This window comes from Cercospora beticola, chromosome 4 (assembly GCF_033473495.1).
Source record: "Cercospora beticola chromosome 4, complete sequence".
NCBI lineage: Eukaryota > Fungi > Ascomycota > Dothideomycetes > Mycosphaerellales > Mycosphaerellaceae > Cercospora > Cercospora beticola.
The window spans coordinates 1639024-1657905 of record NC_088938.1 but is presented as its reverse complement, the minus strand read 5'-3'; the positions used below and the strand labels follow the sequence as shown (position 1 = coordinate 1657905).

At 52.4% G+C, this 18882-nt stretch overlaps 6 protein-coding genes across 6 annotated transcripts; 4 read left to right on the top strand and 2 right to left on the bottom strand.

Moving 5' to 3' along the window:
* Positions 1-935: 935 nt before the first annotated feature.
* On the bottom strand, positions 936-8239 carry PRPF8 (Pre-mRNA-processing-splicing factor 8; the record flags this gene model as incomplete). Its single annotated transcript, XM_023597131.2, has 3 exons — positions 936-3440; positions 3586-3630; positions 3689-8239. The coding sequence occupies 3 exons, from the start codon at positions 8237-8239 to the stop codon at positions 936-938; spliced, it is 7101 nt and encodes a 2366-aa protein (XP_023452390.1).
* Positions 8240-8680: 441 nt separating this feature from the next.
* RHO25_006295 (60S ribosomal protein eL34) lies at positions 8681-9243 on the top strand (the record flags this gene model as incomplete). Its single annotated transcript, XM_023597130.2, has 3 exons — positions 8681-8704; positions 8792-8929; positions 9055-9243. 3 exons carry the CDS (start codon positions 8681-8683, stop codon positions 9241-9243), a joined length of 351 nt encoding a protein of 116 aa, XP_023452612.1.
* A 1060-nt stretch (positions 9244-10303) lies between these two features.
* RHO25_006294 (uncharacterized protein) lies at positions 10304-10622 on the top strand (the record flags this gene model as incomplete). Its single annotated transcript, XM_065602768.1, has 2 exons — positions 10304-10352; positions 10423-10622. 2 exons carry the CDS (start codon positions 10304-10306, stop codon positions 10620-10622), a joined length of 249 nt encoding a protein of 82 aa, XP_065458840.1.
* A 503-nt stretch (positions 10623-11125) lies between these two features.
* Positions 11126-12397, bottom strand: RHO25_006293 (uncharacterized protein; the record flags this gene model as incomplete). The annotated part of the gene is made up of 3 exons (XM_023597129.2): positions 11126-11700; positions 11768-12091; positions 12148-12397. The coding sequence occupies 3 exons, from the start codon at positions 12395-12397 to the stop codon at positions 11126-11128; spliced, it is 1149 nt and encodes a 382-aa protein (XP_023452613.1).
* A 3113-nt stretch (positions 12398-15510) lies between these two features.
* Positions 15511-16101, top strand: RHO25_006292 (uncharacterized protein; the record flags this gene model as incomplete). Its single annotated transcript, XM_023597128.1, has 1 exon — positions 15511-16101. One exon carries the CDS (start codon positions 15511-15513, stop codon positions 16099-16101), a length of 591 nt encoding a protein of 196 aa, XP_023452399.1.
* Positions 16102-16637: 536 nt separating this feature from the next.
* On the top strand, positions 16638-18454 carry RHO25_006291 (uncharacterized protein; the record flags this gene model as incomplete). The annotated part of the gene is made up of 2 exons (XM_023597127.2): positions 16638-17022; positions 17112-18454. The coding sequence occupies 2 exons, from the start codon at positions 16638-16640 to the stop codon at positions 18452-18454; spliced, it is 1728 nt and encodes a 575-aa protein (XP_023452403.1).
* Positions 18455-18882: the final 428 nt, after the last annotated feature.

The window sequence follows — 18882 nt, the reverse complement described above, 5'->3', positions numbered from 1 at the left end:
CCCATTCTGCCTGCTTTCTGACTGCCATCGCTTCGGACCAAAGGCCAGAGTCGGCTTCGAAATTTCTCAAAACATGCCGTGCGTCCCCTGCCGTACCACCAAATGTCGTCGTCCACCGCATCTCCCGGCATGAGCCTGAGCGGAGTCGGACCTCCTTCGAGTAGTCTTCCAGAATCTACCCACCGCGCCACTACGTACCTCCCTCGCACACGAGCTTACGGGCGGACCTTCTTCCGGCCGCGTATCCTGTGTACTGTATCGCCCCGACAAGCGACCTTGCGAAATGACGGGCGGGGAGTTGGCAGCGATGGAGCCAGTTCAACTTCGACCATGTTCCAAGTTCGCATAACAATCTCGTCGTCATCATTTCCCTCAGCATTTGCCGCAAACTGGAAACTGCTTGTTTGTCTGCAACATGTCGTGGGACTGCGATTGACTAATGGCACAGTAATGGTACCTGACGTGGCGTCGTCATCCTCACCTGAGCCCGCCTGGTTCGCGGGTGATGGTTGAATGGTTCTGCATTCAATGCTGTGCGAACTGCTCCTGCATAATCGATGCAGGCAACCTTTGCTCACCGCTCTGTTGGTACTCTGGTCATGCTCGGTCGCCGCCAATTCAGTGATTTAGCACAAGGACTCGAATGATGATCTCAGTCCACTCCTTTTATGCGACTGTTCTTCGGAAAGTTGAAGATTTTACACATTGAGCAATCTTTCGTGCACACTATGCAAGACAAGCTCTAGATTCCATCGACGCAGCAATGTAATCTTACAACTGCATTCACCTTTTCCTTTTCCACAATCATCCTGAGCCATATCTAGGCGCCTCTTAAACGCCTTACGCTGATGCTGTCCGAAAGTCATGTACACTCGTCGCTATTCGTTGAGCTTTCCGCCTCATGCTCAATTCTCATCTTCTTCTCCTAACCTCCCTTATGCCAGATTATCGCTCCTGTCGACCCAAACATCCTCCAGCTCAGCGAAATTCTGGAAATGGATGGGTCGATGCACATCATCGTAAAATCGTCGCGGGATGCCGACTTGCACAAACACGCGGCCCTTCTCGCGATCACCAAAGCCAGATCCCAAGAAAGACCAATTCCATCTCTCATCCTCCGGCACCAAGAAATATCCTCGGATCTTGTCCGACAGAAGAAGTTGAGATTTCTCGCCGAAAGCAGTAGAGAATCCGGCAGGCTGGTCGGATGACAGGTCCTTGTTCTCTGCGCCCCACTGGTAGCCTTGAGGCGTCAGAGACCATGCAGAAAGAGAGACCGAGCCAGGTGTGAAGTTCACAGTCATGGTCACAGTCTTGCGATCCCATGATGGGTGAGCCGCCATCAATTTGGCGTGTTGAGTGACATCCTGTGCCGTCATGTAGTTGGTCTCGTTGCCTGCCGAGGTGTGGATGACACCCAGTGGCTCGAGACCTTGCAGCATCTCGTTTTCCGGCAGGTTGCGTGGGAGCTGGATGTCGCGCGTTGAGCCAACTTGAGGAACCATTACGATCGTCTTGATTTCCTTGACTTGCTTGTTGTCTGGCGGAGAGACACCGTAAAGGTAGCCAGCGACCTGCACACGAAGATCTGCAACGGCAATGAAGCGCTTCAGGATGTTCTTTGGCATGACGTAGGTGAAGTGGTGTTCATCGTCGCGAATGTCTTCAGAGGAAATGTAGATGTTGTTGGCACGTGTCCGCAGGTTCGATGTGGCGATGGCTCGCGTCCGCCACTCGGTCTTGGATGCAAAGGACTGCTGCTCGTATGCCGACGTTGTAGTAACAATCATCTCCTCGCCAGCCACGTTCTGCGTCTTGGTAGTGACAGCGGTGAGTTGAGCTTGATCCTGTTGCTGCTGCTCGATCTCTGCGGCCTGTTGACGTTGCATACTTGGTGCGGAAATTTCCATACCAAGGATGATGTCTCGAATTTCGCTATTGGTGAGCGAAGAGGTGTTGACGTTATTCTTCTTGCCGTAGTCATTCAAGATGAGGTCACGCAATTGCACTTCGACCTTGACCCAGTCATCGTCGGAAAGCGAGGGCCAGATGTGGTGTTCCTGCGTGATGACAGTCTTGTCGGGTCGCAGCAGCAGCTTTGTCTTATCCTGGTTGACGTGCAGTGCACGCAATATCAGGACCAGACGGGAGAACGCGGTATACGAAGAGATGCTCTTCAGCCATTCATCGTAGAGATTGAACAGCACCATCTGCGGCTCAGTGGCACGCAGAATCATGTCTCCTAGCTTCTCGACCTTCATGGCAGCCTGGAAAGGAAGTTGAAGCTCTGATGCACGAATGCTGATATTCGGGAAATCGAGCAAGTGCACTTCGAGGGGGTCGAGGAGACCCTTTCGCGTGACAATGAGCTGCTTGGGCTGTTCTTCCACTGGCAAAGATCGAATAAGTGCAGCCACTTCTTCGGCCGTCTTCCACTTGGCGAGCTGACCAAGGCGCTTCTGACCAGCCCAGACACTGGTGTGAATGATCTTCAAGAACAGTTGACCAGTTCGAGGATTGAAGATGAAGATAGCACCGTTGATCGGCTTGGTTGTCAAGTTGCCTTCAAACGTCTTGTGGATCGTAACACGGTAGACATTGGTGTCGTCGATGAAGAGCTGGATCTGGTTGCTGAACAGCTCTGAGTAGTTCTGAGAGTTGAGGAACTCCTGGTTACTCTCAGATGCGTACAGCTGCAAACCCTTTCGAATACGCTCGCGGAGCACGTACAGCGCTGGATTGGCCTTCATGATCTTGGCCATGGCTTGTTGTACCAGCTGCTTGAGACCAGGGAAGTACTGCCCGTAAGCAGAGTACAAATTGTATGCCAGATCAATGCCGATCATCAAGCCGGTAGCCGATGGGTAAATCGACATGCTATCAGTCGTGTAGTCCAGATACTTGGCACGGACGTATCTCTCGATATCGTGTGAATCGTAGTCTCCATATCTGAGCTGCACATCGATCCAGAACTTGTTCGTAGTCGTTAGGCCCATGTTGTCCTTGGTGTCGTACAACAAGCTCGGCTGGCTGACACTCCACTTGTGAGACGCAAAGAGGAGGATATCAGCGCAGGAAGAGTTCATCTTGTAGGACTTTCGCGGATGGATAGTCTCCTTCTGCACAGTCTCGATGCCCAAAGCCTCGAGTTCCTGGTCGAAGACTTGGCACAGGTCCATGACAACGGACTCGTGGATCTTCTGCCACAAGTGGGCCCGGAAGATCTGGATGAGCGAGATCTTGAGTGTTGGAATCTTTCCGTGCAAGAAGATACCCGTGAGATCCAATTGGACTTGGAAACCGACGTAGACATTGGCACGATTGATGGTAGGCGACCACCAGAGCGTGAAACGACGGTTTGGAATCTGGTTGAGACCGGATCGTTGAGCGTTCGTGAGCTTCTTGTACTTCATCGATTCCTCGAACCCGGAGGCTTTCTCCTGCGAAGCTGTTAGCACGGAGACACTGAAGATGCGAATGTGCGTGAAATCGAAGGCAGGCGGTGCTTGGAAGGAGTGCGATAGCAGAATTGATCGCAGGATCGACGAAACTGATGAGCTGCATGAAGGAAGTTGATTTGCTTACCCAGAACAAGCCCTCCCAACTTGGAAAAGCTGTAGCTTTGAATAACTGCGGGAAATGTTAGCATGAATAGCCAGTACAGGTCAGAGTCAGGAACATGACATACCGTGTGTTCCAGAATGGTCTCAACACCTCCCAGCGCTTGGATGACATCCGTCCGGTAGGCATTGAGATTCCAAAGTTTTCCGTCATGCCTCTGGCTAGTCCACCAGAAGGGATTGCTCTTCATGTGTTGATAGATCTTGAACTCCGTCCGGGCTCTGAAACCCTTGTCAAATGACAAAGTACTTCGGTCTTTTTGGAAAAGTGTGTTGATACGGGGCAGACCACGATCCCAGGAGTCTTCCAGGTCCTCCAATGTCAGACGTCGGTTCTGTTGGTTAGCTTCAAGTCTCTTCTGCGAATATTCGGTCCATACGCGTTGCGAGTCGATGAATTCGGCCTCCCATGGGATAATGTAACGGAAGATGTTGGGGATGAGGGTCTCTTCATCGTGGCTCATGCCTGCGCGGAAATGGCTGACACCACTATCGGTCTGCTTGGACCAGCGCTTGTCCGAGGCTGGGATGAGAATGTGTGAACCAGAGATCATACCAAGACCACCCAATTCCTTGGGAGTGTAGAAGACGGCTGGTGGGAAACGCGAGGGCATTTTGGAATTGAGACCAATCTTGACACGAGTTTGAATCTTGGTCTCGCACTTCACAATTGTGTCAAGCAGCTCAACCGTGCTCACTGCGGCTTCACGATAGTACGTGAACAGTGCAATGAGGGTCGTGTTCCACTTGTTGGCGATCTTGGTGAAAGTCGTGCTGCCAGAGCTCATCAAGATCTGACGAATCCTGTTGTTGAACTTGGCGATATCCTCGGCAGTGACCTGAAGGAAGGCATGGGCGGTGCGTTCCTTGGTAGCATTGTCAACAAGCGCCCAGACGGAGTCTTTGGTTGGGAACTCGTCGTTCTGGTTGCGAATCTTTGGCAGAATGCGGACCTCGAAGCCGTTCATGGCGAACAACAAATTCGGGTTGTCCCTGCTGTACACACTGGCGAACGTGTCGTCCCACTCGATAGTGGTGATAGAACGTGGCAAGCGGTTCTTCATATCCCAGAAAACAGCACGTCCCAAGTTGACATCGTGTCGCATCAAGCGCATACGTGAGTCCCTAGGCCAGCACTTCTTGTTCTTGTATCCAATGACATTCTCGAAGTTTGGATCTGGTTGCTCGGTGAGGAAGCGTTGTATCAGATCACGCGACTCGTCAGCGGTGAAGCGGAAGAAGATCCAGATCTTGTCAATGTAGCGTGTGTAGAGTCGGATGGGGTGACGACTCTCCGTGGCTCTGTCCCGGAATTGGAGAAAGTCGTTCGGCGCATTTGGTGGACCAGCCATTTCCGATGCACGCTGCAAGCCAAGCAACAACAGATCGATGATCAAGCCGTAATACTGGAAGACAAAGGCGCTGAACTGAAGTCCTCGAATCATACCATAGCTGTTGGTGTGATTCATGTCCTTATAGTTCAGCTGAACGTTGTTCTTGGAGGAGATATAGTCAGCCAAGTTGTGGTCCATAATCAGTCGCAGCAGTCTGTTGAGAAGCGTGATGTCGATCTTCTCATACACTTTGTCCAGCCTCGTTTCGAGCATGACGTTGCACTCGCCTTCGTCGACACTCCAGACGTTCGACAAATTGTTAATGCCCTGCGCCCATTTATAGGTGAGGAGTGGGGGCACTTCAGAGTCAGAGGGCTTGATCCACGCTGGGAACAAGCGTCGCTGATCTGCTTGGTACCAGAGGTACTGATCAAGATAGGCATCTGTGATCTTCTCGATGGGTTCGATATCGTAGACTGGGTTGATCGAGCTGTAATTGTCGTTCATGTCAATACCAACTTCCTTGAATGAGCGCTGCGTCAGCAGGAAGCGCTTAATGCGCGCCAAAGTCGTGCCAGGGCTGTCATATGCTTGCTCGATGAGTGCAAGCTCCTCGCGCTGACTCTGGTTCAGTCTACCCTTGACCGAGTAGGCTTCTCGTAGACGCTCGAGAGCCAGAATCAAAATCTTGGTGTCATGCTTGTAGCTGACCGATGGGAATGGAATAGGCTGGAATTTCCTGCTCTCCAGCCAGTGCACCGCAGTCGTGAAAATGGCGACACCCTCTTCGGTGCTGACATAGGGACCGTCTTTGAGATAGTTGTGCTGACGTTCCTGCTCAGCCTTCAACCACAGACGAGTGAGACGACCAAGATTCTTCTTAGCCACGGTCTTGTCCACGGTTGCACCACGTCGGATGCGCTCACGGTTGTAGTGTGCGACGGATACCCACCAGTCCGCCTTTGACTTGACGTATCGCAGAATGACATCTTCAATCGGCTTAGGCAGACCGGGCACCTTCCAAGGAATATTTGACTTCCAGCATCTCCATGCCTCCGACAAGTGCTGCAAAACTGTGTTGACCTTACTCTGCTTGATACCTTCCGGCATCATGTCCATCAAGTCGGCCATGACAGATGCGCGGAGTTCGAGATCGAAGTGCGACTCAACACGTTGCTTGGTGACTGTCTTTGCCACACCTTTCGAGTGACGACCCTCGAACTGTCTGCTAAGCAAGTTGCCGAGCCATCGCTCCAGTAGAGGGATGATACCACGCAAGAAGAACAGCCACACTCTCCACGCAGGAGCCCAGAAACCGCAGCCAGGCCCCTTGCCAACTGGTCCACTGTTGAATCGATAGTAGATCAAGTGTTTCAAGTCCTTGCACGATCGAATCTGGTGCATAAGCTTATACTTATATCGATACATACCAGTGAGTTGGCCGACGTGGTTGAAGGCGTAGAGTATGCCATCTGCCAGCTGGAAGGCGTCGATGTTGCCAAGACGGTATTGCACTTGAGCATCAACGATAAGCTTCGTCAATCGAAGGATCTCACGCATCAAGTGGAAAGCATTTCCGAAACGCGATTTCTTTCGCTCTTTCGTTGTCAAAGTCTTGATAGGCTTCAGGTTGAAGTTGTAGTCCAGGTGGAGATAGGTCAAGTTCTTGCGGTGGATGAGCAAGTTCAGCATGTTGAAACCTTGTCGGCAGACCTGAAGACCGGCCTCTACCCAGTCGATGGTGGTCTGCTGGAAGAATTTCGTTCTCTTCAGGTTGCGCCCAAGCAATTGCTTGTTCTGCGCCTTGGGTGGTTTCTTGTGCAGCTCGTTCAGGACATATGTCTTCAGCAACTTCTGATAGGACACTCTGACCTTGACAGGCTGACCAGCTGGAACGTGCTCCAGATACCACTGCTTGACCAGCGGCACATCTTGAGCTCGCACCATCTTGCCTGACCGCCTGTCGAATGGATATGGCGCCCACCACAACGCGATAGCTGCCGCAGTATCGTCGTTGTACAGATCTTCATCCTCGAGGAATGGTTCGACACCTTCTGGCATGACAAAGCCGCCGTCTTCCTCGTCCGGCTCTTCGTTGTTCCCTTGCCCAAAGATCTCGTCTTCGTGGCTGATTGTCAGGTTCTTCGGCATCACTTGCCTTGAAGAAATAGGATTTATGACTGGGTCGAAGTAGAAAGGCGGTAGATTTGGGTCCTCGGTCTTGACGTAAACTGTCTGCGGGTAGCTGTAGACCCCGAGCTTGACAGATCTAGGCAAGCTGTTGTACAGATATGGGAAGGCGACACGGTACTCAGTTCGGATGGGAGCACGGAAGATGATTCGATCGATCGCGTTGAATTCGCCAAAGTCTTCGTCGTTCGGGTCGATATCCTTGTAAAGAGGTTCGAATCGTGGTCCTCCAGGAATCGCCACATTCAGCGCCTTTGCGGTCGCAAATGCTGGCATATCGAAGAGGTGGAAATAATTCTTGTCGTTGATGTCCGACAGCAGCGGGTCACTCAATCGATGCAGCGTGGCCATCTGCGGTAATGACAGGTTCCACTCTTTGTAACTCGGTCCATTGACATGGCTAGTGTCAGAAAGCGGGCGATGATCGTAGAACCACTCGAACACAGGTTCGTCCTCGTTCTCGTCCAGCTCCATTTGTATTGGCTCCAAAGGCTCGACGTCCTCGATGTTCTCGCTCCAAGAAAGCGGTGGTTCCTCGTCGTCAAAAGGCGGGAATCGCATACGCTTGAAATGCCGTCGATCGCTCTTTTCTCGTCGCATGACCACCCACATCGTCGCCCACTGAGCGTGAAACACTGGCTCGATGACTCTCGGAATCTCGTTGACTAATGTCAAACATCCATTGACGTGGTACAGGACCTTTACATCCCGACTGCTCTCCCATGGCATAGGCATATTTTCCAACAGCTTCAGAACAGCATGTGGCATGAACTTCAGCGCTCCAAGATAACTTCTCTTGTCTGCGCTGAATTTCTTTTGCGACACATCTCCAATGTCTTTGACGATCTTTCGCAAGTGCTCTGGAGGCATGTCCGCTTTCTGTGTTTCCACAAAGCCACCCCGTCGCTTCTCTGCAAAACGCTGCCTCTGTTGTCGTAGCCATTTCTGCTTCTTCTGCTGCAGCTTCTCCGCATGAGGGTCCTTGGGCGGCGCAAACCCAGGTGGCGGAGGGGGAATACCGTTCGCTGAGAGTCCCGGCGGCGCTCCTGGAGGCGGTGGAGGTGCCCATCCCGGCGGTGGAGGGATGCCAGCCATGTCGATGATGCTATCGAGATGTCGTGCAAAGATGTTCGTTGCTGCGGCTTCTGGCGCCGAGCTCGCCTTTGGTCAGATGCTGTCCTGCTATGCCACGACGCGATTCCTCCAAGTCCACGCGATCTTCGAGTCAAAGGAGATGAAACCGGGACGCGCTGTGGCCTGCGCGATTGTGGTGGTGGACAGCGAGGTGGCGTTCGTGTCGTTCACGTCGCGCTGCCGCAGTTTTTCGAGATGCAGGATGCGATGCGCGATTCATGAAGCGGGCTGTTCCGGCTGCATTGATTGGTCCGCTCTGTTTTGAGCCTCCACCTCAGCGATTCGGTCTTGGCACCCTTCGAAATCTTGCGCACAAGTCCTCCGCCCGTGAAGCGCACCGCAAGTCGACAACACTCCGCCGAACACTCATCCACCCAGCGATCCCCGACTTCGACAATCACAATGGGCTCCAACAGACTCACCTTCGTACGTGCGATTCGAATACCGACGATGCTGCGGCAGTGGCAGGAGTTGTGAGGGAATGTGTTTGGGCTAATTGGATATGTTGAACAGCGCCGCCGGGTGTCTTACAACACCAAAAGCAACAAGACCCGCATCATCAGAACTCCTGGTGGCGAGCTCCGCTACTTGCACATCAAGAAGCGAGGAACTGCACCCAAGTGTGGTGACTGTGGCATCAAGCTTGCAGGTGTAGGTCTATCCTGGTCTACCCATCTCGAACGAGCCAGCACGACGTGAAGGAGGACGAATATGCACAGGATTCAATGGGAAACTTGAGAAAGACGGGTCAGAGGACTGACGGAGGTGAATTACAGGTCCCAGCGCTCCGTCCACGCGAATACGCCCAAATCTCCCACCCAAAGAAGACCGTCCAGCGCGCATACGGTGGCTCGCGCTGCGCCAACTGCGTGAAGGACCGCGTCACTCGCGCTTTCTTGATCGAGGAGCAAAAGATTGTCAAGAAGGTCATGAAGGAGGCTGAGAAGAAGCAGGCCCGCCGATAGACGTCTCAGCTTTGATGCTCGGTAGGGAAGGAGGTGTATGGCGTAGAGGCAGGAATGGATGCATTGACACGACCACATCGCATGCATGGCCAGCTCACATTTGAAGAAGCTGGGCCATCAAAATGGATGGGAGCACATGACACGACGCTGCCTGGGCTGACACGCCCACTTGCGTATCCAATGCGCTATACTTGAGCTGCTGAATGAAATCCGTTCGGTCAAAATGAAACAACGCTGTCGCCCCCAAATCAACGCACCCATCACTAGTCCCGTTTGCGGATGCTCACTTCCAGCAGATTCATTATTATGATGTTCACAACTCTTGTCGATAGAGGTCGAGACAAAGTATACACACTGACGACAGGTCCTTCTCAGCATTGCGGTATTCGACGCCTCCATGGCTACTTCCGTTGTCGAAAGCACGGCAACCGCAATGCTGTACCCATCACCCAGGCAATATGTCAACATGCACTTTGCAGTGCAGCGGCTGCCTCTCCTCTCCACAACTTCCGCTCGTTACTGCAAATGGACCACAACCAGAACTGCACAGGCAGGAACCCACTGCGCCACGTCAACAACGCCCTCCTCGCGTTGTCCTCCATTTTCTCCTTTCTCCGTGTTCTACCAAATCCAACTACAGCGACAGTATCAAGAGCCAATCATTTACCAACGCTGCAGCAATTACATCCGCTACTGGCATATCCTCAAGATCAGCATTATTGCAGCGCGGCCTCGACAGCTTGAATCCTCACCCGAGTCACGAAGGAGTTGTCTCACCACCACAATACTGCACGCTTTGAATCTCGACTCACTTTGAAGCTCGAGGTGAGTCTCATGGATGTGATCGTGTGCTGGACTGAACTGACCACATTTTGAGCGAGCCAGCATGGGTCTACAAAAGTGCCAACGTACTCGTCACCGTCGAGAGAAACTGCCTCGGGAGAGTCGCCATGGTCCGCAGCGCCCCCGAGGAGTGAAACGCTCCAACGAAACGTGCGGACAGAGACCGACCCGACGCCCTCGCCGACGTCCGCAGCCATACTACACATCCTTCGGCAACATGTTTGACGAGCCAGAGGGCTGGATGCATCACACCTATTGTTGCGAACGTAAGTTGTGCTTCTGCAGGAAACGTGCAAGGCGAAGTTCGAAACAGCTGACACCGGTTTGTGTACTCAGTGCCATCGAGCGGCATGCCATGGACCGAAGTCATTGCGTACCCAGTCCGCGGGTCGACTTCCAAGACCGAGGCCTTCAGCCACGATGGCACAATTCCATATAGAGTCTGGCGGATGCGTGCAAACGTTCCCCTGGACTGGGCTGAAGCCGAGGAAGGATATACATGCAGATCAACGGCACGACTCATTCAAGAGAACTAGTACCTCTCCAATGTGGAGGAGTAGTGGGTCAACGCTTGCCCGCTGCACATGAGAGAGCATTGATGGGCAGAAACTGAGGTGATGCTGGGTGCAAGAGAAGCCATTCGGACGACTGCTCAATCGGCAGCAGAGGCAACATTTCGCGACTGCAGACGATGACGAAGGCAACAGAAGATTGTGAAGTGCATATTCCACATTCCCCATCTGTTCCATTGCAGCCATGTCTCTGGTCGATACTGACAACAGGAACCGCGGACGAACATTTGCTGTTCCGTCGTCGAAGCCTTGCAGCAAGACCATGTATGGTCCCGAATGATCAGTTCCAAGCCATTCGTGGTCATATTCGAAGCCGGACAGTGTCTCGTACCCTCTGCTTCTGCCCAGCACCGGGGACCTTTGGGACTGGACATGCTTGTGGCCACTCCATCAAGGTCAGCCCAAATATCCGTGCTAGTTCAACCTCACGTCCTCTCTGACTCGGCACGCTCCTCCAGAACGTGATGTCAGATCCCCAACTTCTCGCTCGCCATCCTCGCCCCCTCGACTCTATTCTTGATCTTCTGAACCGCAATCTCTCTCGCATAATCAGGTCCCTTGACAAAATTCGGCTTCGGATCAATCGAAAAAGGTGAAAAACCGCAATCATCTGTCGCACCCAACTGATCCTTCGGAATCCACTTCGCAGCTTCGACCAATTCCGCACAAATTTCCTCTGGAGTTTCAACCCTCGGATTTTGGGGGCTCGTCACTCCGACGAACGCTATTTGCTTCACAGCATCGGCGTCTTGCCGAATATGCTGTCCAATCTGTTTGTACACGGAGATCTTGTCCTTTTCGGAACAGAGCTGTATGAGGAAGTAGCCTGCATTGATTTGGAAGAGTGAAGGAAGGAGGGTATGGTAAGGAACTTCGGCGGAATGGGCGCTATCGCAGTCACCGCCAGGACAAGTGTGGAGGCCGATGTGCTGGCGCTCAGCTGGGCTGAAACGGGCCAGGACACGGTTGTTGAGGTCGACGAAGGTTTGAAGGAGGTTCTCATTTGTCCAAGGATTCCGTGGGTCATTCTTGGCTGTAAGGCCTGAAGGGAGAGAAGACGAGGTCAGTACCAATGTTGAAAAGCAGACAAGTGAGAGAGTGAGACTTACGGCCTTCAGTGAAGTCAATCGAAACGCGTTTTGCTCCGGCTTCGAAACAACCGCGAATGTCTTTCCCGCATTCATTGACGAGGTCATCCAAGAATCGCTCTCTTGGGTATCCCTCGACCTCTTCTTTCAGCGGATACAAGAGATACATCATGCTGGGAGAGACTACTGCCGTCTTCCTTGCCTTGCCTTGGGCGAATGGTGCCGACTTCTTGAAGTTGTCGTACGCGTAGGTCTTGTACCTGAAAGGTCCTCGGGCGAGACGAGGCAGCTGGCGACAATGACCATCGTCGAAGAAGGCCACAGTCTGACCACCACCCGCGAGGCCTGAGATCGCAAGTCAGTGTCGAGGGACGAGACATGCATCATTGCTCGCTACGAACCATCTGCCAACCCTGTGCCGCCGAGAGTATCAGTGATCGGATATGTGGCGAACGAACTGGCACGTTGCTCGCCATCAGTGATCAATGCCTCCCCGGTCTCAGCCATGCGTATGAGTGAGTCTTGTACAGCTGCATCTTGGGTCTTCTCAAATTCTTCCTGGGAAATCTTGCCTGCGTCGTAATCGGCGTACGCTCGCTGCAATTTCTGAGGACGCGGCAAACTGCCAACTACTTCTGTCGGGATAGGCATGACTGGCAGTTGGCTGCAAAAGTTGGTTAGAGACCAGAGCAATGGACGACCTTGATGGACTGCTTTTTGCAACACCAGAACTCTCAACTTCAGGCCTTTCGAATGATGGCGCGCGGGGACTCATCAGGCAGCGAGACCCGGATGCCTCTCGTCCTGGCCATCTTACAAACCATCACGGTGCTCTTCTAAGTTGCGGATATGCTTGGGGCTTCGTTCAATTTTGCTTCCGGCGACAAGAAGAATTGGTCAAGTTCGAGAACGTTTGGAGAGAAGCCGCTGTTCTGCCGACGCCGAAGCCAACTTGACGTCTCTTTTGCCGACAACATTGTTCTTCCTCATTCAACGCTAATTTGGAATCGATCATATTCGCAACGCTGAACGTCAGGACGAGTACGAGCACGACTCACGTTGAACTCAGATCTCATCGACTTCGATCGCGGAGCTGGAAGGTCTCTGAAGTGAAAGGATGGAAGAGAATACCGGGCAACACCTTGAAATAACAGAAAACCGCGATGATCCTGTATTTTCCTCGCTCTCGTTGTGACTACACCATCTCCTCCCGGATCTAGATGGCATACATTCCTACTACATCGACCGTCGTCGTCGAGACTCGCTTTCACGTTGGACGAGTATCTAGTCCTGCTCCGGTCCCCTTCGATTTCCGGACACTTATGGCAGCGTTCGAGCTGGAGCCCGGTAGGAATATGCGAAACTCGGGGTACCTATCGACGACCAGGTCCGCAGCTATGGCCTCGGCGGTATTCGTGGCGGTACTCGTGGTGTGGTCGTCCTCCAGGTTGGTAGCTTGCACGACCGTAATAGCTTCCGTACATTCTTCTCCCGCCAAGGTAAGGTCTTGCATATCCGCCGCAATGCGGTCTGTAGTAGCTGCGATGATAGAATGGCAGGCACATTGCTGTGCGTACGACTGATGCTGCTGGTATGCTTCTGTCTGGATTGAGAAACAGCTCGCTTCGGTAAAGTCTGTCACTCTTCGGAAGAACGATGCTGGACGATTGTACTTCTGAGGCGTTTCGAGGAAAGAAGAATGGCGATGGATCTCTCAAGTGATATCAATTATCTTTAACCCAAGAAAAATGGGCTAAGGGTGAGCACTTATGACTCCCTTGGTGCCTGAGCAACCTTGCCGTCGACAAGTAGCATGCTCCTCTTCCAGTTCCAGACTTCTATCGCCTTACCAGACAGTGGAGAACTTGGATTGAGTAACTGGACACAGCCACATACGCGGCCGATAGGTGGTCAAGGGTGATCTTGGTGTCGTCCCCGTGCAGCAGCGTGCGCCGTGCACAACATTTCTGTTCTTCTCAAGATGATCAACACTGCGGTCGATCTCGAATGCAGGCAATGGAGGCCACGATCACGGGATGGAGAACTGGAATCTTGCTGAGTTCGATGGAGCAGAAATTGCTGCCTGGTTGTCGTTGCCAAATGAGCTCGAATCGTGCAAGGTAAACCCTGTCTGAAGGCCACTGTTGGATCAGTCTTCGAACGAAGACGCATCGCATGACCAAGTTGATGGCTTGCAACCTTTTCGATAGTTCGCAGTAGTAGATCTGGAATAGTTTCTTTCATTCAGTCACATCCTCATCGTACAAATAAATCCTCCCAATGCCGTGCTGATCAATTGCTAAAAGTACACTTTGGAAATTTTCCCCAGGCGCCTTCACTCTCTCGTGACTCTTCTCTTCAGTAGTCTTACAGGTCCGTATCGTGACATCGTTGTTCGTCGTGATGGATTTGAACTCTTGTCCAGGACTTTGCTGTTGATTGGCGATTGTTTAGCAGCGACGGCCGCCGCCGAAACGCGATCGAGGTGGGCATGCTGCGCGTCCTCGTCCCCCACCGAACCCTCCCATCATCCCTCGACCTCCTCCCATCATTCCTCTTCCGCCTCCCATCATTCCTCCGCCTCCCATGCGGGGGCTGCCATAGCGTGGCTTCTCCACGACGACTGTTTGTGTGCGTCGACGACGGAATGGAAGACACATGATTGATTTTTGAGTGTAGATTTGTGGTTGTGTTGTGAGTGTTGTTTGTGGGCGATAATATTGTAATTCTTGTTCGATATGGAGGCGATTGCTTTGTTGTTGATGATGTGCAATACTTACTTTTCTCGCAGTGTTATATACGCTCTCGTTCACTGCTCTCACCTACCTGTCTATGTCATATGCCATGATTGTTGTTCAAGAACATTCTTGGATTTCTTGACAGCGAGCCTGGACCGATGTCATTTGATCTCAGAGTGGCGAATGCTTGTTGGCATTTCTTGCGTTCAGACTGGCCAGCTCAACGACGCCAAGAGAAGAGCTGCAAGAGTGCGCGAGGGAAAGCTTGGAGTACACGTGGACTGCGCCGCGGAGGTTATCGTTAAGCATACAACTTGTGTTGAGTCCGCGGAGAGGTGAGATAGGCGACTGAATGACCAAGAAGTTATCCTCGAAAATGTCTTTGCCGACGTCAGAAATGGCAAGATTGAACGACGAGAAAAGGGCATGGCCAGAGGTACTCAGCGCTACAGTGGCCGTTGCTCACACTCTTCCACTGGACAGACCGACGTCTTGCGGGGTGATGTTCATCGTTTGTGGTCGACTGCGTCTTCGTCGGCGGGGATTCTGGTCGCTGCCTAGAGATGGTGTATACAGACCGGACATCGCTTCATGGCATTCGTGACGACATTCTAGACCCCTCTGCACGTTTCAGCCCCATTTCCCCAGAGCTCGGCTGAAGTCAATTCTTGGTATGGCTCCACTAGCGCGGTGGCGGGCAACCATCACGACATTATTTCGTGTGGCACCTGCACGCAATAGGCTCGCTACCGAGCGATCTGTCAGGCACACGACAGCCGAAAGTGTCACGCTGTCAGTGTCGTCACTGTGCGGTGAGTCGTGGTGTTCGTGAGGAGGTGTCGTGGGTGCAAGACAAGTCGTACTCAACTACAACGAGACTGCTGCACATCAGCGACCACTGAAAGCTCCTTACGAAGATCCACGCTACAGTATACTTGACCCACTGCAAATTACTAGCGCCTGTTGTGCCTTGAAATCCTGTATCAAGGCAAAGTCAGCTCGATCCTTCCATTCGATCCTCCACCAATGCCTTTCGACCCTGCGATCGCCGGCATCTGTGCGACGGGCGTGACGAAGCTGGTCGACACTGCCATCGGGGAGAAATGCATTCACCACGCCCACAAGATTGCAGATCCTCGCGAGAAGAGAGATTGCTCAGGAAGTCGGTCTCGAGATCGTGCGTCAAGTTCTGCCAGCGATAGGAAGAGCGAGGAGGACTGGTCCAGGAAATCGTACTTGCGAAGTAGTCGACATCAGCAGAAGGCCGCGCCGGGATCTAGACGCCAGTACGAAGAGGAACCGCAAGACCATTGGTCGAGGAAGACGTATTTTCGGCGGAAGAAACACCAACAGCAACATCAGCGACGCGGTTCCTCGCCTGAGGCGCAGTATGAACCACCTGCTCCGCCATTGTCGAAGGAAGAACGACGAGCGGCCGAGGCGTGGGAGCAGCGATGCGACACATTTCGAGACGCGAAGAACCGCTATGTGCCGACGGCGCCTCACCCTGCGGCTCCGGTCATGTCGTGGGACGAGGAGCGAGTGTATTCTGATGTCGAGCGTGCTGTCAGAGAAGCGACGAAGAGGGCGTCACTGGAGCAAACCCGACTGCGGTGATAGAATTGTTGTTGGGATGAGACTAATTCCCATACCGCCTCAGTACTTCTCAGCACTCTCGAATCAAGCATTCTCTTGGGTCCCATCTTGGCGGCCTATCTTCCATATACTTTCCCTCGCACAGCTCGTACCTTCTTGATCTGCTTATAGCTTCTGCTTCATCACCAGCGACAGACCAGACTTTCATGTGGTCAACAGGGAATTCAGCTTCAATGCTACGACGACGCGGTTTTCCTCCCTGACTGTCGTCGATCCTGTACGCCGATCCTGTCCTCTCTCGGGCATAAATGGGTGACGTTGCATGCGTCACAATGTGGTATCCGAGCAGAGGATCCAACAGACAATGCATCTCAATGTATTCTATTTGAAAGTTTCATCATTCTGTTTAGTCTATTCCACCAGCGGAGCCGCACAGGACATTTAACAGCTGCGACCTCAAAAGCTAGCCAGGGTTGCACACCGGGATCCCTGTGAGCGCAACGGTGTCGCGATATTGAGCCTCTTTGCTCCATTCACCGCCCAAGTAGACCGCAGAGATGAAGTCAGGGTGGATTCCCGTGGCCGCCGTGGCACTCTTCACATCTGTGCAAGCATACTCCTGTGCGCCTAATGCAACTACGGCGAACGCAACGTACCAAGGCCTGTACAAGGATCAAGTGGAGACTTTCTTGGGTATCCGTTATGGACAAGACACGGGCGGAGCGAACAGGTTCAAGCCACCGAGACCATTTGTACCCTCAGGAGTAATCGAAGCGAAAGGTCCAGGCCCTGCTTGCCCTCAGCTACTAGGACTGAACGCCGTCCCGCCGTATTTGGGAAACGTAACAGAGACCTCGGAGGACTGTCTGCGATTGAATGTATATCGACCAAATGGAACGACTCATCATGATAGACTGCCGGTAATGCTGTACATACATGGAGGTATGCTTTCGACTGCCTGTGACACATAGTCGTGCTGCTGGAGTACATCATCCAGTGTCACCCAGATTAGCATGCTAACGAACAACCAGGAAGCTTCAAGGTTGGCTTCAAGGACGACCCCATCTCTCAGCCTGGAGGCATGATCTTACAGTCCGTCGCCCATGGTCATCCAGTTATTTCAGTGCAGATTAACTACCGACTGGGCATCTTTGGGTTCGCCCAGTCGGATGCATTGAAGCAAGAGTGCTCCGAGAACGCAGGACTGCGCGATCATCGACTAGCTCTTGAATGGGTTCAGAGCAATATCGCGGCATTTGGCGGAGACCCAGATAATGTCCTCATTCATGGACAGAGCTCTGGTGGCCTGGCAATTGGTATGCAGATGATGGCTTATGGCGCGAGCAAGCCATCAGTCTTTCACAAAGCCATTGGGCAGAGTCAGATCCTGGAAGGCGGCATTACCGCCAACTTCACCCGTGATGCGATGAAGGCGGTCGCGGATTATACCAAGTGCAACACCACCGAGCTGGACTCCGATGCAACTCTGCAGTGTTTGAGAAATCTCACCACAGCCGACCTTTTGGACGCCCAAAACGCCACATCGACTCTCATGAACTTGGGAGACATCTGGCTGCCTGTAGTGGATGGCGACTTCTTACCAGCAGCTCCGTCAGAGCTCATCGCCACGGGACGATTCTACAACGTAACCACCATGATTGGATGGTGTGAAGATGACACAACATTTTACACACCGGCAACGATCACCAATGCCTCAGCAACCCGCGACTTCTTCAAAGACTATCTACCCGGATTCACCGACGCGAACTTGGACAAGCTCCTCGACCTATATCCACAATCCGACTTTCAGGCAGAGTACTTCTCAAATGGCACCCTCGAACTAAACGCAGAAATCCGACGCGCAGGCAGGATCCTACGCGACATCCTCATGACCTGCCAACCCGTCTACTTCGGAGAAGCCTTAGCGAAAGCCGGAAACGACGTTTACTTCTACGATCAAAACCAAACAATCATCACGCCGTTACTTGAAACCAACTTCTCCTTATACGGATACGGTGTTCCTCACACCAGTGAGCTAGCATACTCCTTCGGCAATCTCTCGCATTACGACATCTACGACTTTCCCTTCCACCCCAGTCCTGAGGATTACGCGTTAGTTCCCAGAGAGAGCCGATCGTGGACTTCATTTGCTGCATTGGGTCAGCCTTCGATCGATAACACCACTTTGCAAGGCTGGCATAAGGCGAATTTCGAGGATGAGAATTATGGAATCTACATTATTGGTGGACCGGAAGAAGGGTATGGTGGTGTCAATGGTAGTCATGCCGCACGAGAAGCGTTGAAGAAGCAGAAATTGAAGGAAAGATGTGGATTTTTGATTTCTCCGGAGATTGTTAGACAGCAGGAGTACTAAGTGAGTATAGCTTGAGCTGAGAGATAGCGTTTGACAACAATCATTGCATTTGCGGTGACAACTTGTTCTGTCGTGGGGCTCGTTGCTGTGCAGAGATTGACGCATAAGACCATTAATTGTTCCTTGCTGTATGACGCCAAGCATATCAAAGTTCATCAAATTGGCTCTGCATGCTTCTGGCTTCCTGGATTCAAAGCATCATGAAAATGCATCGCAGTCGGAAATCTTTGATCATGGTGTTTGAATGAGTTAGTAAGTGCAAAATACAGTGAGCGACAACATTGTTCAACAGTTTCAGTGATGTGGTTTCGGCGAGCGAGCTGAGCCCTCAAGTCGATGTGGGTCCACCGACGCCTCTTGAAATCATGTTCCAAATTCCAAGTACACTTCCATCATTGGTCAGCCACAATTGCAGCGAGTACCTCCTA